The sequence below is a fragment of the Oncorhynchus clarkii genome, chromosome 26 (genome assembly GCF_045791955.1).
Source record: "Oncorhynchus clarkii lewisi isolate Uvic-CL-2024 chromosome 26, UVic_Ocla_1.0, whole genome shotgun sequence".
Lineage (NCBI taxonomy): Eukaryota > Metazoa > Chordata > Actinopteri > Salmoniformes > Salmonidae > Oncorhynchus > Oncorhynchus clarkii.
Genome location: NC_092172.1, coordinates 31808207 through 31836095, shown reverse-complemented (window position 1 = coordinate 31836095; position 27889 = coordinate 31808207). Strand labels below are relative to the sequence as shown.

Below are 27889 nucleotides of genomic sequence, written 5' to 3'. Positions count from 1 at the left end.
TTAAAGAGCAGCAGTAAATAACAATAGCGGGGCTATATACAGGGGTACAGGTACCGAGTCAATGTGTCAATGTGCGGGGGCACCGATGTCGAGGTAATTGAGATAATTATGTACATGCAGGTAGGGTTGTTAAAGTGGCTATGCATAGATAATAACAGAATAGTAGCAGCATGTGGGGGGGTGCAAATAGTCTGGGTAGCCATTTGATTAGCTGTTCAGGAGTTTTATAGCTTGGGGGTAGAAGCTGTTTAGAAGCCTCTGGCTGGAGTCTTTGACAATGTTTAGGGCCTTCCTCTGACATCGCCTGGTATAGAAGTCCTGGATGGCAGCAAGCTTGGCCCCAGTGATGTACTGGGCCGTACGCACTACCCTCTGTAGTGCCTTGCGGTCGGAGGCAGAGCAGTTGCCATACCAGGCAGTGATGCAACCCGTCAGGATGCTCTCGATGGTGCAGCTGTAAAATCTTTTTGAGGATCTGAGGATCCACGCCAAAGGGGGAATAGGTTTTGTCGTGCCCTCTTCACGACTGTCTTGATGTGCTTGGACCATGTTAGTTTGTTGTTGATGTGGACGCCAAGAAACTTGAAGCTCTCAACCTGCTCCACTACAGCCCCATCGATGAGAATGGGGGTGTGCTTGGTTCCCTTTTTCATGTAGTCCACAAGCATCTCCTTTGTCTTGATCACACTGAGGGAGAGGTTGTCCTTGCACCACATGGTGAGGTCTCTGACCTCCTCCCTATAATCTGTACCATCGTTGTCGGTGATCAGGCCTACCACTGTTGTGTCATCAGAAAACTTAATGATGGTGTCGTGCCTGGCCGTGCAGTCATGAGTGAACAGGGAGCACAGGAGGGGACTGAGCACGCACCCGTGAGGGGCCCCCGTGTTGATGATCAATGTGTCGGATTTGTTGTTACCTACCCTTACCACTACCCTTACCACTTGCAAATAAATGCATTCAAAATCCTACAATGTGATTTTCTGTATTTTTTTTTTTCATTTTGTCTGTCATAGTTGAAGTGTACCTATGATGAAAATTACAGGCCTCTCTCATCTTTTTTAAGTGGAGAACTTGCACAATTGGTGGCTGACTAAATACTTTTTTGCCCAAATTGTACATCAATGATGTCGCTCTTGCTGCTGGTTATTCTTTGATCCTCCTCTACGCAGACGACACCATTCTGTATACCTCTGGCCCTTCGTTGGACACTGTGTTAACTAACCTCCAGATGAGCTTCAATACCATACACCTCCTTCCGTGGCCACCAACTGCTTTTAAATGCAAGTAAAACTAAATGCATGCTCTTCAACCGATCGCTGCCCGCACCCGCCCGCCCGTCCAGCATCACTACTCTGGACAGTTCTGATTTAGAATATGTGGACAACTACAAATACCTAGGTGTCTGGTTAGACTGTAAACGTTCCTTCCAGACTCACATTAAACATCTCCAATCCAAAATTAAATCTAGAATCGGCTTCCTATTTCGCAACAAAGCATCCTTCACTCATGCTACCAAACATACCCTCGTAAAACTGACCGTCCTACCGATCCTCAATGATGTCATTTACAAAATAGCCTCCAACACTCTACTCAACAAACTTGATGCAGTCTATCACAGTGCCATCCGTTTCGTTACCAAAACCCCATATACTACCCACCACTGCGACCTGTATGCTCTCGTTGGCTGGCCCTCGCTTCATACTTGTCGCCAAACCCACTGGCTCCAGGTCATCTACAAGTCTCTGCTAGGTAAAGCCCCGCCTTATCTCAGCCCACTGGTCACCATAGCAGCACCCACCCATAGCACGCGCTCCAGCAGGTATATCTCACCGATCACCCCCAAAGCCAATTCTTCCTTTGACGGCCTCTCCTTCCAGTTCTCTGCTGCCAATGACTGGAACGAATTGCAAACATCTCTTAAGCTGGAGACTCTTACCTCCCTCACTAGCTTTAAGCACCAGCTGTCAGAGCAGCTCATAGATCACTGCACCATCCAATCTACCTCATCCCCATACTGTATTTATTTATTTATTTGTCTTGCTCCTTTGCACCCCAGTATCTCAACGTGCACATTCACACTCTGCACATCCTACCATTCCAGTGTTTAATTGCTATATTGTAATTACTTCGGCACAATGGCCTATTTTTTGCCTTACCTCTCTTATCCTACCTCATTTCCACATGCTGTATATAGATTTTTCTTCTGTATTATTGATTGTATGTATGTTTATTCCATGTGTAATTCTGTGTTGTTTTAGTTGTCGAACTGCTTTGCTTTATCTTGGCCAGGTCACAGTTGCAAATGAGAACTTGTTTTCAACTAGCCTACCTGGTTAAATAAAGGTGAAATAAAAAAAATGAAAAAATGCAATGTAATTCTCGACGATTCGGCGCTTCCAACTTTTTGAGGAAGGCACTTTACTGTTTCAGAATGATAATGCCCCCATGCACAAAGCGAGGTCCATACATAAATGGTTTGTCGAGATCGCTGTGGAAGAACATGACTGGCCTGCACAGCTCCCTGACCTCAACCCCATTGAGCACCTTTGGGATGAATTGGAACACCGACTGCAATCCAGGCCTAATCGCCCAACATCAGTGCCCGACTTCACTAATGCTCTTGTGGCTAAATGGAAACAAATCCCTGTAGCAATGTTCCAACATCTAGAGTAGAGGCTGTTATAGCAGCAAAGGGGGGACCAACTCCATATTAAAGCCCATGATTTTGGAATGAGATGTTCGATGAGCAGGTGTCCGCATACTTTTGGTCACGTAGTGTATACAAACAAAGTAAATGGCTCAGTAGAATAGAATAAACATGTTAGCATCAGTATAACACAGGAAGGCACAATTTTTGGGAAGGGGGTGGGGTGTTGGGGGTCAAGTGTTTAAATTGTGCAGCAGCCTAGGCTACTTAGCAATCATAATAAGAGTCTGGTAGCAGCAGCTGTGATGTGTGTGTAGCATTAAGCTAAGGACCCTGGGACTAAACACCTCCCTCTGCAACTGGACCCTGGACTTACTGACAGGCTGCCCCCAGGTGGTGAGAGTAGGTAGCAACACATCTGCCATGCTGATCCTCAACACCGGAGCCCCTCAGGGGTGCGTGCTCAGTCCCCTCCTGTACTCCCTGTTCACCCACGACTGGGTGGCCAGACGACAGGCCTGATCACGACAACGACGAGACAGCCTATAGGGAGGAGGTCAGAAACCTAGCCTGGTGGTGCCAGAATAACAACCTGTCCCTCACTGTAACCAAGACTAAGGAGTTGATTGTGGACTACAGGAAAAGGAGGACCGAGCACGCTCCCAATCTCATCGACGGGCTGTAGTGGTGCAGGTTGTGAGCTTCAAGTTCCTTGGTGTCCACATCACCAACAAACTAGAATGGTCCAAACACACCAAGACAGTCGTGAGGAGGGCACGACAAAGCATATTCCCCCTTAGGAAACTGAAAGATTTTCAATGGGTCTTCAGATCCTCAAAAGGTTCTACAGCTGCAACATTGAGAGCATTCTGCCTGGTTGCATCACTGCCTGGTACGACAACTGCTCAGCCTTCTATCGCAAGGCACTACAGAGGGTAGTGCGTATGGCCCAGTACATCACCGGGGCTAAGCTGCCTGCCATCCAGGACCTCTACAGGCGGTGTCAGTCAAAGGCCCTAAAAATGGTCAAAGGCTTCTCAACAGTTTTTACCCCCAAGCCATAAGACTCCTGAACAGGTAACTCTACTGTTATTTTTCACTGTTGTTGTTATTTCTTTCCTTATCTATTGTTCACCTAATACCTTTAAAAAAAAACTTAAATTGCACTGTTGGTTAGGGCCTGTAAGTTAGCATTTCACTGTAAGGTGAAACACCTGTTATATTCGGCGCACGTGACAAATAAACTTTCATTTGATTTAATGTGTGTGTTTGTGGATGTCTGTGTGGGTGTGTGTTAAGGTGTAGAGAATCAGAGCAGATCCAGTTCAAGTGTTCAGCAGTCTGACGGCTTGTAGACAGAAACGGTCTAAACCTGTTGGTATCGGATCCCTTGTTCCGATATAGTCTGCCAGACAGGAGTAGCCTAACACAGAACCCAAACTGGCTGCGCGCGTGCGCCATTGTGCATAAATGTATCGACCTGTCCCCAAAAGAGATGACTAGAAACGATTAGGTTGACCATTTAATGTGTGGATTAATTGTCGGAGTAGAGGACCTTGTGCATTTCAGGTAAAATAACAACTCAATGTTTAAATCCCAGGACAAACTAGCTAGCAACAGCAAGCTAGCTAAATAGGACAAATTAGTTAGCGAGTGCTAGCTAAATTGCCATACATGTTTAATGCTTTTTGACCTGTCCCCAAATTAATCTAATTGGTTCAGAGTTTGTTTTTATATTTTAACCTGCAAGTCGGGATCGCGTTTGGTTTTGGGGGACAAAATAAATGTATGCATGATGGCGCACTCGCAGCCTTTGGGTTCCGTGGTCTTGGCAACGCAGACGCTCGTTGACGCACGAGTAGTGTGGGTGCAATAATTGAATAACATAGATTTCTACATTTATTTTGCAACACTGACCACACTGCAAAATACATTTAGAAATCCATGTTATTCAACCCACACTGCTCACGAGCGCCAACGAGGAAGTCCTGCCTCTCCCATCTCTTCCTTGGTTTATAGAAGCAGGTATTCACATGCCATCTCCTCATTGGTTAACACCCACGTGGGTGACTGAAGACGAACTAGGTCAGTGGCGGTAATGCACCTAATTTATGGAAGTTGCCAATCGCAATATTAAGGATGGGGTGAGGAAAAAGGATGCACTGATTTATGAACCGGGGCACAAAATGAACGCTCCCTCTGACTCCGCCTACCACTAGCATGCTTTTGCGGCACAGTCGATAGCTGTTTCATTACAATATTCCAGCATACCTCTAGTGCTGTTCGAGTTAGGTTATAGATTTCCAGGACTAAAATTCGTTTTCAGCTGTAACTAATTAATCAAGATGAATTTCCGCAGGTGAGTCTTCTGCTTGTTCGGCGATGTATGTGGCATCAATTCTGATCGATATCTACTGTTTAGTCAAGGTTAAGTATACATTTTCTGAGAGTTTGCTCTCTCAGGCAAGCTAGCTAGCAAAGTCAACGCTAGCTACCTTCTCGGCCTGTAGCTAGTTAACTTGGCTACGTCGCGTTTTTTTTTTATTGACCGGCGTCTGTGGTAACCTACATTAACGTTAAAGCTGACTACAGGTCACTAGTTATAATATCTATGTAACGTCAGCTAATTTGACCATGATGAAGTAACGTTAACGTCAGATAAGTTCAATACGAAGCCAGAGACCAAATGAGCTTGAAACGATCAGAGCCATCTATTAACAGTTAACTTTAGTTATATGGCTCTGGTTATGAAGTTTCAAACAGGTCTGATGACCGTTTATATTAATAACATCTCTTAACAGTCTCTTGGTTATGAAAGTTTGTCGATAACAAGTTGTCAATTTCTTTTTAGTTGTCTGAGTGTTGCAGTCATCTGGTTCCTGTCTTCCAGCCAGTCGAACTCCGGTTGGTTTTTAATTAAATAAATCAAATTGTCACATGCGCCGAATACAACAGGTGTGCAGACCTTACAGTGAAATGCTTATTTACAATGCAGTTGTTAGAAACGTAAGTGTGAAGTAAAAAATGTATAAGAAATAAAAAAAACAAATCATTAAAGAGCAACAGTAAAATAACAGTGGTGAGGCTATATACAGGGGGTACCATAGGGACGGTACGAGGTTTCCTCCAGGTGTGACGCTTTGCTTTCAGACTAGAGATCAATCTTGGTTTCATCAGACCAGAGATTTTTGTTTCTCATGGTCAGAGTCCTTTAGGTGCCTTTTTGCCAAACCAAGTGGGCTGTCATGTGCCTTTTACTGAGGAGTAGCTTCCCTCTGGTCACTCTACCATAAAGGCCTGATTGGTGGAGTGCTGCAGAGATGGTTGTCCTTTTAGAAAGTTCTCCCATATCCACAGAGGAACTCTGGAGCTCGGTCAGGGTGACCATCAGGTGCTTGGTCACCTCCCTGACCAAGGCCCTTCTCCCTCGATTGCTAAGTTTGGCCAGGCAGCCAGCTCTAGGAAGAGTCTGGGTGGCCAGCTCAAACTTTGTCAAAGAATGGAGGCCACTGTGTTCTTCTGGGCCCCCGAGTGGCGCAGGTGTCACTACAGTCCCTGTTTCAAATCCAGGCTGAATCACATCCGGTTGTGATTGGGAGTCCCATAGGGCGGCACACAATTGGCCCAGTGTCATCCAAGTTTGGCCGGGGTAGGCCTTTATTGTAAATGATTCACGTTTATTTACAATGATGGCCAAACCCTTCTCTAACCCGGACGACGCTGGGCCAATTGTGCGCCGCCCTATGGGACTCCCGGTCACGGTTGGTTGTGATACAGCCTGGAATTGACTCCTCTAGCACTGCGATGCAGTGTCTTAAACACTGTGCCACTCGGTCTCGAATTAGCCTACACTATAATTCATTAAACTGGACTGGATTATTTTATCACACCTGCATTGCAATCCAATGCATGCACGATTTCTGCAATACACTGATATATATATTGCAGCGCTGTCATTTTTGGGGGGCTGTGCTAGAGAAGGCTATATCTGTCTGCTAATACAGGACTAGTGAGTCCAGTGAACTAATTTAGTGAAATTCTGATATTAATATTCAGATTTTTCAGGGGGTGCTGCAGCACCCTCAGCACTCCTACTTCCTGTGGCCATGGTCTTAGAGAAAAACAAGCCACATGTACATGTTTGTGAGTCTCACCTTTCCACAGAGGGGTATCCCAAACTGTTTGGACGCTACAGACAGAAGTTGGCAGAGTCCCCCAAGATGCTTGTCGGGGTCGTAGAGCAGAATAGAGAACACCACCGCTACAGACAATTTTGTGTGTCTAACTTTCTCATCATTATTCATGATTCATTCAAGACTATCCATAATCATGGTAGCATCCACATTCATTTAGAAGTGATTAGAAACATTCTATTTTTATTTACAATAAAAATTACACAATACATTATTTACTGTTCATTTCTGTTGGCCACAAAATAATTTGAAACACAAACCGCAAATGCATCCAAAAGGTTTGTAAAGTAACAAGTTTGATGTCATCATTACGTGCCAGGTTTATGACACCAAATACTACACGTTTGACTAATTGAATACACATTTCAGTGAATTTGTCCCAATACTTTTGGTCCCCTCAAATGGGGGGGCACTATGTACAAAAAGTGCTGTAATTCAGTTCACCCGATATGAGGGAAAAACGCTGAGTCTGTACCTTTAACCTCCCAATACTTTTGGAGATCACTGTACAATGCGGAGTAGGCACAGGCCTAGTGTTCTTTTTTTTTATTTTTATGTATTCATACACCGGTCCCCGACCGGTTCGGTATGAGTACTGTACCGTTACACTCCTATTGTAAGTTGGAGACATCGAAGCATGTTTGTTTTCTGCTGGTGGCTGGTAAAGTTTGCCTTTCTGACCAACTTCATTATAATTAGCTGAGTGGAATTGAAGGTGTGAAACGCTCTATCCTTAATTGCAATACTGGTTTGGAAACCAGTAATAAACATAATTATCATCCTAAATGACTTTACAAATAGAAGATATACACTTTTACTGTTGTGTTTTACCATATATTTCAGTATTTGTTTTTGGTGGGACATAGTTTGAGTGGACGTTTATTTTCTGTTCCTTCCCATGTTTCCATTTGCTCAGAAAGTGATGAAGTTTGGGGAAAATGTGCAGTGCAAAACATCTCTGTTGGAATCTGTGTTAAAATGGTGCACAGTACTACATATATCTTCTGTACAATTGATATAAGGGTATTTTGAGCTTTCCAAAACCATATTATATATGATTAACGGTTAGACAGTGTCGGGATTGTTGTACACAATCCCAGCATCTTTTATGAATTATAAAAAAATAATCCTGTCAGACACCTTTTAATACAATTCATAACAATACTGCTTTACATGACTTCTGTTTATGTAATTACTTGCCTTGTTGGCTGAGAGAAAGTGTATGTAAATAGCACTAGCATCTTGAAAGAGAGCCTCGGAAGCAACATTATAATGTTAAATAACTTTTGCTGTGGCGGTAAAAATGACAAGGGTGTTTTTCTCTCATTTTTACAGTGCTACACTCAGGTATACGTTATCTTAGTGTAACCAGAGGAGGGTCCGTAACTATACCAATAACTGATGGCCAATGTCCTGAGTCGGACTTCGGATTATGCACAGAGAGGAAAGGCCCAGTGGTCACTTATGAGAACAACGTGATCACCGAGGGGCCAAATTATCTGGGCAGGATCCAGCTGATGAACGACTCCAGTGGCTGTACTGTTGTAATTCACAATGTAACCAAAGAAGATACAGAGACAGTTTATTATACAGACGGAGGTCTTCCAGGTCAACTGAGAATTGTACTTGAAATGACAAGTAAGAAGCCTCCTCTTTTTTGCATTAAAAAGCTTCAGTGAAAAGTGTGACGGAGCGGTTTCTGAAGTTCCACTGTTGCTTAGCTGTACTGAAGGGATTAAACATCAGTTATAATTTGTTATTGCTATTGTAAACATTGCAGCACTATTTATCACAAATTCATGAAGCTTTTTCTTATGGTATATTTTCAGACATGACTGAGAGTTCAACCACTACAGCAGCCCCACAACCATCTACAACCACACGAGGAGGTATTATTGTCACCTGATCTTTAACCTGGAAGAAGATAATGCAGGGTTTCCCAAACTTCAACCGGGGGACCCCAGGGGATACACATGTTGGTGTTATTTTTTCCCGAGCACTACATAGTCAAAAACCAAAACGTACATTATTTTTTCCCGAGCACTACATAGTCAAAAACCAAAACGTACACCCCTTGGGGTCCCCATGACCAAGTTTGTGAAACGCTGAGATTAAGAACCATCTTCGTACTGCAGAAATAATTGTTATTCAAGCATGACAACAGTGTATTTTGCTTATGATATATTTTCAGGTAGCACTGAGAGTCTGACCACCACAGCAGCCCCACAACAATCTTCAACCACACCAGGTATAATCATCGTCTGATCTTTAAGTTTAAGTAGATTGTGAGTTGTGCAGTAATAGCAGAACTCTGTTCAAATAGTATAACAAATCTACCAAGCACTTAATGAGCTTGTGTGTTGCAGTAGAACCAACAGAACTGTACCAAAAGTGAAAACCCTACCGATCTGTCTTTTTGAAAAGCCAAATTTTCACCTCGCATAGACAGCTGTGTTGTAAAATGACACACAGCAACATTCTAAATGAGGGAAAGGGGATATCTAGTCAGTTGTACAACTGAATGCCTTCAACTGAAATGTGTCTTCCTCATTTAACCCAACCCCTCTGAATCAGAGAGATAACAGGATCCCTGTTTGTATTTGAAATCAAATGCATTCCAAGTTATTTTGGGATCTGTCATGTAGAACTAGAAAGTAAAGTTGTCTAACTCGATGTCATGATCACCTCTGATCAGGAGCTAGAAGTGAGTCAGATCTGGTTTATGTGCCAATATGTTTTGGAATGTGTATGGTTGTGTATTTACCCCCATCTGGCTCCTCTGGCCATATATATATTTAGTTTGACAGTCAAGATACTTTTCAACTTTTTTGGCTTCTCTGCCTTTTGGCTAAGATCAAGTGTAGTATCTCTTAAAAATCTGTTCCTGACAGTTTAATATCTGCTACGTCCCTTATCTGGGGACCATATATGAAATTGTATTTTGGAACGGGGAGATGGAATAGGGGCTTGCACGCATCAACCTAGTAATGCAGGCTCTCCAGGAAGGGTGCACCTCTCTGGCTGCAGGTAGCCTAGTGGTTAGAGAGGTGAGCCAACAACAAGAAGGTTGCCAGTTTGAATCCCGAGTCGTGAGGAAAGTGAACCCCCCCCCCCCCCCCACACACACACACACACACACAACTGCTCCAGGTTAGACAGGTTAGACCTGTCCAACCTGTATATGTATGCGTGTCTTTCGAAGGGGTTGGGTTAAAATGGTCAAATTTCAACTGCAGGGTAGGGTTGCATGTATATTGCTTTTCCCGTCGGTAATAGTGCGTAATATAATAATAATAATAATAATAATAATAATAATAATAATAAAATCCAATATGAAGATTTTCCTGTACTCGTTCGATCAAACGTCTCTCAACGCTTGACATTTTTTATACAAATCAGTGGGAAATATCCTTTCAGGAAGTTTTGTTTGTGTCTCTTTGGTGTAGGCCAACGTTTGTATCATGTGCGTTTCTGTTCAAATGCGTCTGACCGGAGCGGGAGAGTAAAGCGTAATCATAATCCAGACGCTGAGACGTCGTCCTGCGTCCCATTGTGACATACAGTGCCTTGCGAAAGTATTCGGCCCCCTTGAACTTTGCGACCTTTTGCCACATTTCATGCTTCAAACATAAAGATATAAAACTGTATTTTTTTGTGAAGAATCAACAACAAGTGGGACACAATCATGAAGTGGAACGACATTTATTGGATATTTCAAACTTTTTTAACAAATCAAAAACTGAAAAATTGGGCGTGCAAAATTATTCAGCCCCTTTACTTTCAGTGCAGCAAACACTCTCCAGAAGTTCAGTGAGGATCTCTGAATGATCCAATGTTGACCTAAATGACTAATGATGATAAATACAATCCACCTGTGTGTAATCAAGTCTCCGTATAAATGCACCTGCACTGTGATAGTCTCAGAGGTCCGTTAAAAGCGCAGAGAGCATCATGAAGAACAAGGAACACACCAGGCGGGTCCGAGATACTGTTGTGAAGAAGTTTAAAGCCGGATTTGGATACAAAAAGATTTCCCAAGCTTTAAACATCCCAAGGAGCACTGTGCAAGCGATAATATTGAAATGGAAGGAGTATCAGACCACTGCAAATCTACCAAGACCTGGCCGTCCCTCTAAACTTTCAGCTCATACAAGGAGAAGACTGATCAGAGATGCAGCCAAGAGGCCCATGATCACTCTGGATGAACTGCAGAGATCTACAGCTGAGGTGGGAGACTCTGTCCATAGGACAACAATCCTTATATTGCACAAATCTGGCCTTTATGGAAGAGTGGCAAGAAGAAAGCCATTTCTTAAAGATATCCATAAAAAGTGTCGTTTAAAGTTTGCCACAAGCCACCTGGGAGACACACCAAACATGTGGAAGAAGGTGCTCTGGTCAGATTAAACCAAAATTTAACTTTTTGGCAACAATGCAAAACGTTATGTTTGGCGTAAAAGCAACACAGCTGAACACACCATCCCCACTGTCAAACATGGTGGTGGCAGCATCATGGTTTGGGCCTGCTTTTCTTCAGCAGGGACAGGGAAGATGGTTAAAATTGATGGGAAGATGGATGGAGCCAAATACAGGACCATTCTGGAAGAGAACCTGATGGAGTCTGCAAAAGACCTGAGACTGGGACGGAGATTTGTCTTCCAACAAGACAATGATCCAAAACATAAAGCAACATCTACAATGGAATGGGAAAAATAAACATATCCAGGTGTTAGAATGGCCAAGTCAAAGTCCAGACCTGAATCCAATCGAGAATCTGTGGAAAGAACTGAAAACTGCTGTTCACAAATGCTCTCCATCCAACCTCACTGAGCTCGAGCTGTTTTGCAAGGAGAAATGGGAAAAAATGTCAGTCTCTCGATGTGCAAAACTGATAGAGACATACCCCAAGCGACTTACAGCTGTAATCGCAGCAAAAGGTGGCGCTACAAAGTATTAACTTAAGGGGGCTGAATAATTTTGCACGCCCAATTTTTCAGTTTTTGATTTGTTAAAAAAGTTTGAAATATCCAATAAATGTCCCACTTGTTGTTGATTCTTCACAAAAAATACAGTTTTATATCTTTATGTTTGAAGCCTGAAATGTGGCAAAAGGTCGCAAAGTTCAAGGGGGCCGAATACTTTCGCAAGGCACTGTAGCTACGCAATTCTGAGACTCATCTCCCAGTATGCGTCCTCTATTAATTTAAATGTTTAGACAGTTATAGAAATTGCTTGAATTCGATCCCAATGCTCCAATATTTTAGAACACTGCTGTGCGTACATGTTTGATACTCTGATAGACCCTTAAGTGCTGAAGCAGGGTCAGTGCAGCAGCATGGTATTAAATGTTGAGACTATACATTAGCGGTTGGATGTCAAATTGTAAACATTAGGCCTAGCTAGATAGATCAAAAGTTAGCTCGCTAGTTAACTATGTATTAATTAATAATAATTTATTACATTTCTTTAACACTTTCCATAGAATTTCAAAGTGCTTAAAGAGCAACAAAACAAACAAGCAAAGGTCAAGTCTTTCAAAGCTGCATCCTCCAAAGATGGAGGGTCAGTTCATGGCTTGAGCGACGGGAGCGAGACAGAGGATGGTAGATAACGATAAGGGAGTCTGCTGTCTGCTGAAGATCTTGTAGATGGCAAGTCTGGGAACCAGCCTGAGTCGTATAGCCACTGGACTTCTCCTCTTCCACTCTGTAGCACCCACTTGGGTGATGCCTCAGCAGCTCTGCGCGCCAGACATCTCACCACACTAAGTTCAGAATAGTAGCCAGTCGTCCACTCTACGAGCCCTCTGCCTTAGCTCTGCTGGATTCCACTGTCTCATTCCTCTCACACTTCAGCCACCAACTAAAATGATGTTCTCAAAAGAAACAAAAAAGATTGTACTGTGTCCAGATGCATTTTTCTAACAAAAACACTAGTCAGCTAGCTAGCCAGCCTAAGTGTTAACCTGTCAGTTAATTTGCAAATCCGTGGCTCAAACCCCCAGATATATGCAAAAAAAAACAATGTTATCAAAAATGAATAATTCAAAACAACTATGTACAAATTTACGGGAGCTCTGTTCTTAGGCCGCTACTGGGAGACGACATGGCAACTATAGAACATGTCCTAAACACCTTTCCAGCGCTGCAGGTGCACTACGTTTGTAGAAGTGTCATTTTGGTGTCATTTGTGCAAGTTTTGGACCACATGAAAGCTGCTGAGATTGCATTCTTTCCTACAATAATTCAGAGAACGTTAGCAATATAGAACGCCTGGAAATGTATAAATTAATGTCAATATATCTCCCCTGAAACCTGAATGCATACGCTACTCTAAGATATTAATCCCATTACCTTGCTTCAATTTTACCTTGCTTCAATTTTAACTGTGGGAATTAGGCCTTTTTAAAAATGTTTTTTGTAATTGTTTCAACATTTTATATTAATACTTTAGCACACCAGATTCTACTGCTCAATAGGACTTTGAAAAGCAGAATTGGGTGTTTGAGCAGGGCTGTAACAAAAGCCTGTACCCATTAGATGGAATGTTAGCCACATGTTTTCTACAGTACATTGACTTTTTTCACCATATTGCATATCTAATACTACAAGTATTATATCAAAGTCAATGTTAGTTTTGTAGTAGTGCTATCAAGTAATTTCCTGTCGTGAGAAATCATTACATAACATGGGTTTACTTGTATGGCAGTTTGCGTTCATTAATATGTTAGTACTAGAACCAGGAAATAATCTAGTACTAGAACGTTTTTTTTTTCCTGTCTCTCCAGGTCTACTTGTGGAACATCTTGCTGGGCTGGTACCTTTAGGGGGGCTGGTGGTGGTGGTGGTGGTATGCATCAGGATATGTAAAAACAAAAAGTTGAAGGAAGAACCTCCCTTGGCCGAGCTCCAAGTTCTAAATCAAAACACATCAATGGCCACAGCAGAACAATGAAAATGATATCTCGTTAGACAATCTGGACCCTCTCTTTCTAAAACTATCCTCCGCCATTGTTGCAACCCCTATTACCAGCCTGTTCAACCTCTCTTTTGTATCGTCCAAGATCCCTAAAGATTAGAAAGCTGCCGCGGTCATCCCCCTCTTCAAAGGGGGTGACACCCTAGACCCAAACTGTTACAGACCTATATCCATCCTGCCCTTCCTATCTAAAGTCTTCGAAAGCCAAGTTAATAAACAGATCACTGACCATTTCGAATCCCACTGAAACTTCTCCGCTGTGCAATCTGGCTTCCGAGCCAGTCAATGGTGCACTTCAGCCACGCTCAAGGTACTAAACAATATCATAACCGTCATCGTTTAAAGACCGTACTGTGCAGCCGTCTTCATCGACCTGGCCAAGGCTTTCGACTCTGTCAATCGCCGTATTCTTATCGGCAGACTCAATAGCCTTGGTTTTTCTAATGACTGCCTCGCCTGGTTCACCGACTACTTTGCAGACGGAGTTCAGTGTGTCAAATCGGGGGGCATGTTGTCCGGACCTCTGGCATTCTCTATGGGGGTACCACAGGGTTCAATTCTCTGGCCGACTCTTTTCCCTGTATATATCAATGATGTCGATCTTGCTGCAGGCGATTCCTTGATCCACCTCTACGCAGGCGACACCATTCTGTATACTTCTGGCCTTTCCTTGGACACTGTGCTAACTAACCTCCAAACGAGCTTCAATGCCATACAACACTCCTTCCTGCTCTTAAACACTAGTAAAACCAAATGCATGCTTTTCAATCGTTCGCTGCCCGCACCCGCCCGCACGACTAGCATCACCACCCTGGACGGTTCCGACCTAGAATATGTGGACAACTATAAATACCTAGGTGTCTGGCTAGACTGTAAACTCTCCTTCCAGACTCATATTAAACATCTCCAATCCAAAATCAAACCTAGAATCGGCTTTCTATTTCGCAACAAAGCCTCCTTCACTCACGCCGCCAAACTTACCCTAGTAAAACTGACTATCCTACCGATCCTCGACTTCGGCGATGTCATCTACAAATTTAGCTTCCAACACTACTCAGCAAACTGGATGCAGTCTATCACAGTGCCATCCGTTTTGTTACCAAATCACCTTATACCACCCACCACTGTGACCTGTATGCTCTAGTCGGCTGGCCCTCGCTACATATTCGTCGCCAGACCCACTGGCTCCAGGTCATCTATAAGTCTATGCTAGGTAAAGCTCCGCCTTATCTCAGTTCACTGGTCACGATAACAACACCCACCCGTCACGATAACAACACCCACCCGTAGCACACATTCCAGCAGGTATATCTCACTGATCATCCCCAAAGCCAACACCTCATTTGGCCGCCTTTCCTTCCAGGTCTCTGCTGACAGTGACTGGAACGAATTGCAAAAATCGCTGAAGTTGGAGACTTATTTCACTTTAAACATCAGCTATCTGAGCAGCTAACCGATCACTGCAGCTGTACTTAGTCCATCTGTAAATAGCCCACCCAATCTACCTACCTCATCCCATACTGTTTTTATTGTATTTACTTTTCTGCTCTTTTGCACACCAGTATCTCTACTTGCACATCATCATCTGCTCATTTATCACTTGTGTTAATCTACTAAATTGTAATTATTTGCTCCTATGGCCTATTTATTGCCTACCACCTCATGCCTTTTGCACACACTGTATATACTTTTTTCTACTGTGTCATTGACTTGTTTATTGTTTACTCCATGTGTAACTCTGTTGTCTGTGTCACACTGCTTTGCTTTATCTTGGCCAGGTCGCAGTTGCAAATGAGAACTTGTTCTCAACTAGCCTACCTGGTTAAATAAAGGTGAAATTAAAAATATTGCCCTGTCTGTGGGCTTGCCATGAACATGTCAGGGGCATGTTGATTGCTGCTTTGCGCCGGTGGAATCTTTTTGAAAGTGCCTTCTAAATGCAATGTCCCATTCACTTCTATTGGGCGTCAGCTAGTGGTGGCTTAAGTTATGTGACGTTTTGAAGTGGCTGTTTAAAGGGAACTGAACCATGCATTACTGTATACAACACTGACCTGTTTCAGGACAGTGTTTTAAGCTGTGTTTTGTATAACCTCCCAAATGAGTTTTTAAACAACTAGACAATCCTCACCTTTCTCAGTATCTCAAGGTCAGTAGCCTACTTTGTAGAAAGTGAGTTAAGAGGTGTTCAACTATGAAACTGTTTCAAATGTGTATGGATGTATGATAACTGATAGCAATAATATTTAGATGATTTAATATATTTGAGGGCGCCAAAGGAAATACTGTGCAATGTTTTACTATTACTGTCTCAACTCTGCACCACAATGTGTTTTTAAATCCTATTCTGTATTTTCAACCAGTTGTGGAGTGACTTTTATACATTTTACATCTAACCTTTGAATAAAATGTTGCTATTTTCTGATTTGGTTGAAGTGTGTTGTATACATAGCAGGTTGTTCAGCTTGCTGGTAAAGCCACGGCTGTTTTGAAAATTGGTCCTTGGATGGAATGGTAAATGTGACACATGGTTTTAAGATGTCTAAGAAATGTATTGAATAAAACAATATTATTTATCTCTTAACGCCCTGACATTTTGCTCATGCAATCAACACGAGTCAGACACACAAGGTGTGCAACAAATGTGTGAACATCTGTAGTCCCCATCGACCACCTACTTAGATGTAAGGCGTGACAGAAGTTTGGCCCAGTGGATCACGGGACACCAGAAATGTTATTTTTGTCATCTTTCAATTTTATTATGTTTGGTCCTCTACCCTAATTTATGTGCTTTTCTGGATATTGGTCCACTAGATGGCAGGCTTCAACCAAGTTGTTCCAGAATCCACATTTGTCAGGATCTATAACAGAAGACATGTATTTTTTTTATCCATCATAAATGTGAAAATAAAGAACAGCTGGATGACAGTGTGAGGTGCACCATGTAAATACTAAGACATTTCAGAAAGCTGATTATGTGAACGTTTTAGAATTATTGGGTGTAAATGATTTCTTACCAGGTCGTCAACAGGCAGACACCGAGAACGGACCCCAGCACAAAGAACATGGGGGCTATGATCAAGGTGATAAACCATGACAACTTCATTCCAACAACAGTAGTAGAGAGCTGATCTGAAATGACAGAATGTTCATAACAGTTCAACTGTTATTTACAGCTTTCTTTGTGTGTGAATATAAAGATTTAATCACATTTAACACAATCTTAAACGTACTGTATTAAAAACGTAGAAATATATCTAGTGCATATAGCAGCTTGTGACATAAATATATTACATTTGTTTCATCCAACTGTTATGGTATATATTTATAATTGAAATCCATATCCTGAATTGACTTGAGATTAAACTTTATTGAACCAGGTGTATATTTTTTAGAATGCTCCCAATGCAAAACCACAGTTATGCAGTCATAATGCAGTTTACTCACCACCACTGATAAGGGAGAGCTTGGTCCCACTTCCGATCTCAAATATGTTAGCCCTCTGCTCAACACAGTAGTACAGACCCACGTCACTCTCTGAGATGTTCAGTATGCTCAGATTGCTTCGGAACAGGCCTGTGTAATACACTGCCTCGAAAACCACATGATCTCGTCCTCCAGGGTAATGTCACAGCCGATGTGTCCCCTGGTTTCACTAGAATCTCATTTTGACCTGCTCCCAAAGCCTCAGAGCATGGACATTTAAAGGTTTTAACCCTTATTAATTAACAGAATACTGAAACTTAATCAAATATAAACAATGTATCTCCCAAGTGGATAAAATGCATTTCTACTCACAACATAGAATTGTTAGAGCTGTTCTCTTTTTCATTGTTTCCTGTCAGTTCCTGAAAGAACTGTGCATAGGATGTGAAGGCATCAACACATTTCTTTTTTTCTGTGGGTAACAAGTCCACCTACCACCGGTACAGGAAACAGGGCCACCAAGAGCCCATCAAGCCATGGTTTGAACTGTATCAGAATGTTTAAAAAAAAACTGCTCTCATGTTTTCAAGATTCCTCCATTTAACGTTTTGTATTTGCTCATAGAACAGCCAATAGCACAGTTCTATTGAATAGATACTGGAAATGAACAGCTCCATGCAGTGCAGAGGTCATGGAACAAATACATTTCTGTTAACAAACACTGTGGAATAAAACACAATGTTCTTCATCAAATTCATGAGATTTTTGCAAGTACACTGTGACAGTGAAAGTTGAACATTTACATTTTAGTCAAAACATGCGAAGGATCAGTAAATCTAGTCGCTGTTCTGAGAAATACATTCTTAATGTGCTTTTCTGACTGATATGTCTGGGGGTAAACATTTTAGGAAATGGTTATTGTGCTCCACCACACCCCCAACACTTTAATTTCATGTTTTCAGTTTTCTGTGAGGACTGGGAGGCTGTTCCTGTTACAATGCATGATGAGGACTGTGATGATTCTCATCATCAAAAGTGAGTATTGTCTATGAAAATCAAATAATGAATATATGAGACAAATAGTTTGACAATTTAGAATAAAAGCACTTTATGTATTTAGTTCCACCATTTTGAAAAATCTGTAACACTTTACATTACAGTGCCCTTATTACTGTGTAATTATACCTGTACGTGCAGATGAACAAGTATTGTAATTACTCATTGTTACATTGTACTTACACTAACTTACAGCAGTAACCTACCCTAGGTACAATGTAATGATTGTAATGAGTAATTGCAATACTTAAATTGTACTTACAGGACTAATTACACAGTAATAAGAGCACTGTAATGTAAAGTGTTATCAAAAAATCACACCGTAAATATTTGTTAACAAAGACCTACATACACTACAGAGAGGAAGCTAGCCTAACATGGGGGAATACGATGGAAAACTCTGCTCTCTCTCTCGCTCTCTATACAGTGCATTCGGAAAGTATTCAGACCCCTTTACCTTTTCAAAAGTTTGTTACGTTACAGGCTTATTCTAAAATGGATAACAAAATAAACAATCCTCAGCAATCTACACACAATGCCACATAATAACAAAGCGAAAAACAGGTTTTTAGAAATGTTTGCAAACGTATTACAAATCAATAACAGAAATACCTTATTTACATAAGTATTCAGACCCTTTGCTATGAGACTCGAAATTGAGCTCATGTGCATCCTGTTTCCATTGATCATCCTTGAGATGTTTCTACAACTTGATTGGAGTCCACCTGGGGTAAATTCAATTGATTGGACATGATTTGGAAAGGAACACACCTGTCTATATAAGGTCCCACGGTTGACAGTGTATGTCAGAGCAAAAACCAAGCCATGAGGTTGAAGGAATTGTCCGTAGAGCTCCGAGACGGGATTGTGTCGAGGCACAGCTCTGGGGAAGGGTACCAAAAACATCTGCAGCATTGAAGGTCCCCAAGAACACAGTGGCCTCCATCATTCAAAAATGGAAGAAGTTTGGAACCACCCAAGACTCTTCCTAGAGTTGTCCCCCCGGCCAAAAAGAGCAATCGGGGGAGATGGGCCTTGGTCAGGGAGGTGACCAAGAAAGGGAAAGATCTAGTCAATTGTACAACTGAATGCATTCCTCTGAAATGTGTCTTCTGCATTCAACCCAACCCCTCTGAATCAGAGAGGTACAGAGGTCTGCCTTAATCGACATCCATGTATTCAGTACCTGGGAACAGTGGGTTAACTGCCTTGCCCAGGGGCAGAACGACAGATTTTTTGCCTTGTGTCATGTGGCCTTTTCTGGGTATAGATTGTGGCATCCCCCTCTATCCCTCTCTCTCCTACACCCAGGTTCTGTTATCTCAGGTCGTAAATTCCTGGCGGAGACTCTCCCCTGTGGTCCGTGGACACTTAAGGGACGGGTATGATGAGTGTGTTTCATTTGGTGACCTCAGAGAGGACAGGAAACACATAACTATATCTCTGAATATGTACATTTCTCAATTATGGGGTTTGCATCTAATTATTGTATAAAATGAATGAGTAAAGATTAAACTATTTGTGAAATGATGTAATATGATGTTAAATCTGTAATGTGAAAGAATTGTATTCCCTAAAGTTTAACTAGCATTGGCTACACGGCAGGAAATAGTTAGACTCTGAGACTATCGATCCCGACAGAATAAGAGCAAATCTTAGATACTAATTACTAGTCTGCAGCTAGAAATGATGTCAACCTGGGATGCGAAGCCCGACAACTGCCGAAACATCTATCCTAGGAGAACAGTTCTGAATGGTACTCTGAAGTATCCATTCTAACCACAAAATACTTTTCCAGGGAAGCAGTGAGACGCTCGGATGAACTCTCCAACAGGCAGACGGACGACACACTGAGCGTAAATATACAGTATATCACAAAAGTGAGTACACCCCTCACATTTTTGTAAATATTTGAGTATATCTTTTCATGTGACAACACTGAAGAAATTACACTTTGCTACAATATAAAGTAGTGATTGTACAGCTTGTATAACAGTGTAAATTTGCTGTCCCTTCAAAATAACTCAACACACAGACATTAATGTCTAAACTGCTGGCAACAAAAGTGAGTGAGCAAATTTACACTGTTATACAAGCTGTACACTCACTACTTTACATTGTAGCAAAGTGTCATTTCTTCAGTGTTGTCACATGAAAAGATATACTCAAATATTTACAAAAATGTGAGGGGTGTACTCACTTTTGTGATACACTGTATATTGATTCCAGTTATTCCCGAATGAGTGAGCGTTCATGTGCAAAGGATTAGCATTTAAATTAATATAATGATCAACTGTGTAGTGAATCCTTTTTGTCTTTCCCTCCCTTTTTGTCTTTCCCTTCCTGTTCTCAGTCCACACCAACTTCCCTTTGTCCACCAAGCCGTCATATCGGCTTAGCCCACTAGGGAACCTTCCCTATCATTTCCTTGTAAGGTAACCATATCTACTGTGTTGTTTGTTTATGCATTTCTGTGATTATTTAGTTAGTAGATAAATGATTAAGCCAATTGGTGTATGGATGATTCATAGTAAAGGCTGGGTTCGTGCAGATAAACTCAAATGGTTGGCTATCTTTTTGTGGTTATGTTAACGTTATAAATTCCCCTTTTATCTGCAAAAACCTGCCAGGAGCCTGCACTGGGTTTTTAGCTGCATTGGCTAGAAAGGAGAGCAGATGTACAGTCGTGGCCAAAAGTTTTGAGAATGACACATATTAATTTTCACAAAGTTTGCTGCTTCAGTGTCTTTAGATATTTTTGTCAGATGTTACTATGGAATACTGAAGTATAATTACAAGCATTTCATAAGTGTCAAAGGCTTTTATTGACAATTACATGAAGTTGATGCAAAGAGGCAATATTTGCAGTGTTGATCTTTTTCAAGACCTCTACAATCCGCCCTGGCATGCTGTCAATTAACTTCTGGGCCACATCCTGACTGATGGCAGCCCATTCTTGCATAATCAATGCTTGGAGTTTGTCAGAATTTGTGGGTTTTTGTTTGTCCACCTGCCTCTTGAGGATTGACCACAAGTTCTCAATTGGATTAAGGTCTGGGGAGTTTCCTGGCCATGGACCCAAAATATCGATGTTTTGATCCCCAAGCCACTTTTGACCAATGGCAAGGTGCTCCATCATGCTGGAAAAGGCATTGTTCGTCACCAAACTGTTCCTGTATGGTTGGGAGAAGTTGCTCTTGGAGGATGTGTTGGTACCATTCTTTATTCATGGCTGAGTTCTTAGGCAAAATTGTGAGTGAGCCCACTCCCTTGGCTGAGAAGCAACATGTTTAATGCTTTTCGACCTGTCCCCAAATTAATGTCATTGGTTCAGAGTTTGTTTTGATATTTTAACCTGCGTGTCGTGATCGCGTTTGGTGTAGGGGGACAAAATACATTTATGCACGATAGCGCACGAGCACAGCTGTTTTGGGTTCCGTGTAAGACGTAGAGTCGCAAGCTAGCGCGAGGATGCGCTCTTTGAAAGGAGGGAGTAGTGTAACGACCCTGGGATATCGACCTTGCCGTTCGGAGCATGCTTTTGTGGCACAGTGGATAGCGTGCTGGACTTTGGGCTGGAAGGTCGAGGGTTTGAGACCTGCTCCATTACAGTATATATACAGTGTGTGCAAATGAGGTAAGATACCGGCTTGCAGACTCCAATCTCAAACTACCACTCTCCATCAGAAACATAATCACTAGCTTTCTCCACAACCGTACAATTAAAGTGAAGGTCTCCACAGCAATATCCTCACCTTTCACCCCTGAAGCAGGTGTCCCACAGGGGGCAGTTCTAAGCCTGCTACTTTTTCTACTCTACATATCAGATATTTACTACCCTCCACCCACCATAGGTCAAGTCTCACAGTTTGCCGATGACCTCTGCTACTGGTCCAGCTCCAAATGTCCTCAACTTGCTGCAAAAAAACTCCAGAAGTCTATTTAAATGATCGAGACATGGTCTAACATGTGGCGAGTAAAATTGAACCCACAAAAGACCCAATGTGTCCTCTTCACAAGAAGCACCAGCAAAAAAAAACAGGAAACCCATAGATCTCAAACTCTACGGTGAAACAATAAAAGTAGAAAAAGAAGCTAAATTCCTTGGAGTCACCTTCTAGAAGAAGGTGCACTGAAAATGCACATGCACTGAAAAATCCATATAGCGAACATAGAGAGAGAGGGACGAAAAAGACTAAACCACCTAAAAACGCTGTGCGGAAGAAAATATGGAGCCTCACCTCAGAGAGTGCTGAAAGTCTACATCAGCTACATCCGATCCCTCTTTGAATACGCCCTACCAGCCTGGATAACAGCTTCACCGCAGCAGATGAATCGGCTACAGATAGTCCAAAACATGGCAATAAAAATGGCTTACAGACTACCAAGATACATCAACAATCACTACGTTAACAGCATATCTGGACTGACATCAATCGACAATAGACAGTCAATCATTGGCCAGAAGTTCATCAACAGAGCCACTCACAACCCATCACTGAAGGAAGCCGTGGGACAGGCCAAATGGACCACAGATACACCCATGTCCATAATGCTGAAACTGACCTAGAAGAGAGGAAAGGGGAGAAAGGAGAAGAAGAAGAAAAAAAATACAATCAAGTGTGTGTGTAGATATATGTGAATGCACTCCTCTCCCCCTCCCCCTACACAGTTGTGAGCTATAATTGTAATTACGTTTTTTACTTTTATTTTTTAAAGTAAACACCACAAACTCATGAAAAGAGAAAGGTGAAACTAATCTACGCCCGTTCTGATAAAAACCTTAGGGCATCTAGCCTCAGGGGATGCCTTGCTTGATCACACCCTCCTTCCTTGCTCCTGGCCTGCCCTGCCTCTTCCACCAATCCATTTGTTTCTTATGGACAGAAAGGAGCAGAAGCTCTGAGCTGTCCGATCAGGTCCATTGTTTACTGAGGTAAGATAATCAAAAGCAATAATTAATTCTACTCGATGTATGTCAGAACGGGGCACCTGTCTCACTCCCGGGAGGCATATGTTATGAAACTCCCGCGAATGGAGAACGGGATTACTCCCGGGAGTGAGAGACAGGTGCCCCATTCTGGCATACACCGGGTAGAAATAATTATTGCTTTTGATGAGAACGGTTTATCTAGTTTGAAAATTCAAACATGTATTTGATGGAAAAGAGATGTTGTATATGTTTCTGGACGATGTACCTAGATTCCTTGTTGACAACGTGATCGAGCGGAGCAGATTACTGTTTGATTTGAGTAGGGCGCTCTTCCCTCCCCGCTTTCGATGACCGTTCGATTGAGACCGGGACAGCGTAATAGAACTCCCTCAATGGCCACTTTAGCGCGAGAATTAAAAACAAGAAAGTGATATTAGGCGACACGTGAATGGAATGGTCGTGACGTCATTCACTACAGAACAGTCCTTTACCTAGCTTGTTACACCTTCAAAGCTTGGTCTTATAACAACCCAGTGTAGCTAGCTAGTTAATCAAGATGGATTTTCGCTGGTGAGTCTTCTGCTAGTTCGTAGATGTGTTAGCTACAGTAGCTATCTCAGGCAAGCTAGCTAAGAAGACAAGTCAATGTTAACTAACGTTAGCTACCTTGGCCTTTCGAATTGTAAAGTTAGCTAAATTTAGCAGGCTTACGAAGTTGCATTTACATTTTTTTTCATTGACCGGTGTCTAGTTTAAAAGCTATAGCTAGCTAGCTGAAGACAAAAGTATCTGTGTAATGTATGGCTTGAAGTTAGGATAGAGGTTAACTAACGGTAACTGTAGCTAGCTTTCCATGACCTATCCTTCGTCGAAATGAACTCCGGGAGCAAGTGGGTTAGCGTTAGCTAATTTACCTATGTTTCAAACGTAAATTATTGCCTTGTACTTATATCTGAGTCATTCGTTAATTCACTTTACTGAGCAACGCTATATTGATTCGAACTACAATGGAACATGATCTGTTTGCTAAAATTGATGTCAACATCATTGGAGTTCAATTCTTAGCTAAGGATATCATTAACGTTAACTAATACATAAATAATGGTATATCCTAACAGTCACTTGGTTATAAAGTTACTATGAATGTGATTATTGAAAATGGGTTTGTCAATTTCTCTTTAGGTGTCTGAGTGTTGGCCCAGTTATAATCTTGTTCTTGTCCATCCTGCCTTCCAGCCAGTTGAAAACAGGTTTGTTTTAATTAATTATACCATTGGAATTTAGTATTTTTACAACATACTTGAAAATGTACACCAGAAAATTAGTCGAACAGACTGAGTGCAAAACAGTAGATCAATGTTACCTTCCCTAAAATTCTCATTCCTCAACTAAAATACCTTTAATCCAAGTTGTATCTCTTCTTGACTAGTAATGAACAATTAACCAACTTTTTTTGGGGGGGGGGGTTTATTAAACAACTAATTGACCGATGTCTGTTCAGATTACTTGAATTCTGTTTAGTCCGTTTTTGTGCACCTAACGCGCCGTTTATCTGGAGATAAATCGAATCATTTTGTAGGCAAATAAAATTCGTGAAATGATGCCTTATCTAATTTGAAGAGCTAGTAAAATAATTTTTGTCACAGGTCTGCAGCTAGCGTAGCTACACTGAAGAAAAATACTAACGCAACAATTTGTTACAAAGATGTTACAGTTCATATCAGGAAATAATTCATTAGGTCCTATTCTATGGATTTCACATGACTGGGAAAACGGATACCTTAAAAAAACAAACATTTAAGGTAGTGGCGTGGATCAGGAAACCAGTCAGTATCAGGTGTAATCTCCTTTGCATAGGTGATTGTGGCCTGTGGAATGTTGTCCCACTCCTCTTCAAAGGCTGTGCAAAGTTGCTGGATATGTGTGATCTGGAACACGCTGTCCTACACGTATATCCAGAGCATCCCAAACAGGCTCAATGGGTGCTGGCATGGAAGAACTTGGACATTTTCAGTTTCCAGGAATTGTGTACAGATCCTTACGACATGGGGCCATGTGTTATCATGCTGAAACATGAGGTTATGGTGGCGAATGAATGGCACAATGGGCCTCAGGATCTCGTCATGGTATCTCTGTCCATTCAAATTTCCATCCATAAAATGCAATAGTCTTCATTGTCCATAGCATATGCCTGCACATACCATAACCCCACCACCATGGGGCACTCTGTTCACAACGTTGACATCAGTAAACCATTCGTCCACAACGCCGTACACGCTACGCTGTCTGCCATCTGCCCTGTATATTTGAAACCGGGATTCATCCGTGAAGAGCACACTTCTCCAGAGTGACAGTGGCCATTGAAGGTGAGCATTGCCCACTGAAGTCGGTTAAGACGCCAAACTACAGTCAGGTCAAGATCCTGGCAAGGATGACGAGCACAAAGATGAGCTTCCCTGAGACAGTTTCTGACCGTTTGTGCAAAAATTATTTGGTTGTAATAACTGTTTCATCGGCTGTCCGGGTGACTGGTCTCAGACGATCCCACAGGCAAAGACGCCGGATGTGGAGGTCCTGGGCTGGTGTAGTTACACGTACGTGGTCTGCAGTTGTGAGCAAAATTAATATTAAATTCTCTGGCAACGGCTCTGGTGGACATTCCTGCAGTCAGCATGTCAATTGCACACTCCCTCAAAGCATGAGACATCTGTGGCATTTTGTTGTGGCAAAACTGCACATTTTATTGGCCTTTTTATTTTCCACAGCACAAGTTGCTGTGTAATGATCATGCTGTTTAATCAGCTTCTTGATATTACATGCCTGTCAGGTGGATGGATTGTCTTGGCAAAGAAGAAATGCTCACTAAAAGGGATGTAAACAAATGTGTGCACAATTTAAGATTTTTTTTTTTTGTCTGTATGGAACATTTCTGGGATCTTTTATTTCAGCTCATGAAACATGGGACCAACACTTTACATTTTGTGTTGAAATTCTTGTTCAGTATAAATAGGATAACTAAACACAGAACAGTATGGGGAGTACATAGTTAATGTTTGGCTGTAACTGCCTGAGCAGAGATGAGATGATGACTAAGGAATGGAAAAAATAGTCATCAAATGCAAACTAAGTATATTTTCAATGTTTTGGCAATTTAATGTTCACAATTTGGGCTTTTGAATTTCTATTTAAAAAGCAAAAACATTATTTGAATGTAATTTCTTATTGCATTTAATGAAAATCTAGGATTTTGCAAGTCTTAAACACTCAATTATTATCCAAAATAACTTTTTAGAGATACAAAATGTTTTTTTCCCACTGATTTTTATTGAACACTGACCAGAGTTTTAATTAGCTCAGGATTCCCCTCTGTAGGAATCTGTGTTTTTAAAATGGGGTGATATGAAAGTAGTGTGAGATTTCAAAGGCATATTGTATGTAATGATTATTAACGGTTAGACAGAGCGTCCAGGGTGTTGTACACATTTTCTGTTATCAATGGTTTGAATGAGAACCCAATGGCTGTATGGCCCCTTGGGTTCTTGAGAGCTAGTTAATAGTCTGAGTGGCTGGTGACTATTTTTTGCCCACCAGACACTGACACTGGTTCACCGAAAGATTGTCATGCCCAGGTTACAATGGTCAGCTATTGCATGGTCAGCTATTATATCAATAGCTCATTTACATGGCTGCACTACAGCAGAGGTTCCACCAGCATAAATTTGAGTCAGTCAACATGACTGACGGGATTGAAGAAAATCTGCCATTGTCCATTTATCGGTCGCTTAGGGTACATTTTTAATCATCGTTATAGCCTTTAAAAAATGTTTTTATTGAAAATAATCTTGACACCTTTATTAGTCAATATTTAAAAATACTGCTTAGATTTTTTTTCTGTAGCGTTGGCTGAGGGAAGGTGTATGTAGATAGCACCAGCATCTTGAAAATAAGCCTGGAGAGTAACATTATTTAATGTTAATGTTTAATTTTCGTTGTGGCTGTAAAAATTGTGCAGTGAATATGGTTTTTCTCATTTTTTTACAGTTTTCTTGGATATACTTTGTTGTCGTGTGGGGGAATCCCTATCCATAGAAATACCTGATGATGACCAGTGTCCTGTGTCAAACTTCAGTGTATGTACAGAGAAAATTGGCCAAGTGTTCGAGTATAGCAAGAAGCTGTCAGAGTTGACTGTGGATCCACGTTATCAGGACAGGATCCAGTTGAAGAATGACGCCAACGGCCTTGCTGTTGTAATTTGGAATGTAACCAAAGAAGATGTAAAGCAACACTATTATGTGGACTGCGCTTCTACAATTCTAAAGAGATTTGTAATTCAAATTTCAAGTAAGAAGCCTCCTGTCAATTTTTTAATGCAAAAAAAGTTTGAGTGGAAGTACATGTGACAGTAGAGCAGTTTCTGAAGTTCCACTGTTGCTTAGCTGTACTGAAGGGATTAAACATCAGTTATAATCTGTTATTGCTATTGTAAACATTGCAGCACTATTTAACACAAACTAATGAAGCTTATTTTGCTTATGAAGTATTTTTTCAGTACAACCTCCACACCAGGAGGTATTGTTGTCCCCTGACTAGGAAGTAGATGATGATGATAATAATAATAATAATAATTGTTTTTGTAGTACAGAGATATTT

General features: G+C 41.6%; 1 protein-coding gene, 1 long non-coding RNA gene and 1 other non-coding gene across 4 annotated transcripts; 2 read left to right on the top strand and 1 right to left on the bottom strand.

Annotated features, from left to right (window-relative positions):
• The first annotated feature begins 4718 nt into the window (after window positions 1-4718).
• Window positions 4719-16703, top strand: LOC139385278 (uncharacterized). 2 transcript variants are annotated; one of them, XM_071130448.1, is made up of 6 exons: window positions 4893-5009; window positions 5502-5554; window positions 8179-8481; window positions 8673-8732; window positions 9035-9091; window positions 13631-16703. In XM_071130448.1, exons 1-6 carry the CDS (start codon window positions 4996-4998, stop codon window positions 13795-13797), a joined length of 654 nt encoding a protein of 217 aa, XP_070986549.1. In that variant the 5' UTR covers window positions 4893-4995; the 3' UTR covers window positions 13798-16703. The 2 variants fall into 2 exon arrangements, 1 of the variants encoding a protein (XP_070986549.1); XR_011628926.1 differs by lacking the exon at window positions 5502-5554 and having other exon boundaries at window positions 4719-5009.
• On the top strand, window positions 9672-9861 carry LOC139385324 (U2 spliceosomal RNA). Its single transcript, XR_011628945.1, has one exon. It is a non-coding gene; the product is annotated as a U2 spliceosomal RNA (small nuclear RNA).
• Window positions 16564-17327, bottom strand: LOC139385283 (uncharacterized). Its single transcript, XR_011628929.1, has 3 exons — window positions 17269-17327; window positions 16839-16953; window positions 16564-16682 (listed from the first exon to the last, which is right to left on the bottom strand). It is a non-coding gene; the product is annotated as an uncharacterized lncRNA (long non-coding RNA).
• Window positions 17328-27889: the final 10562 nt, after the last annotated feature.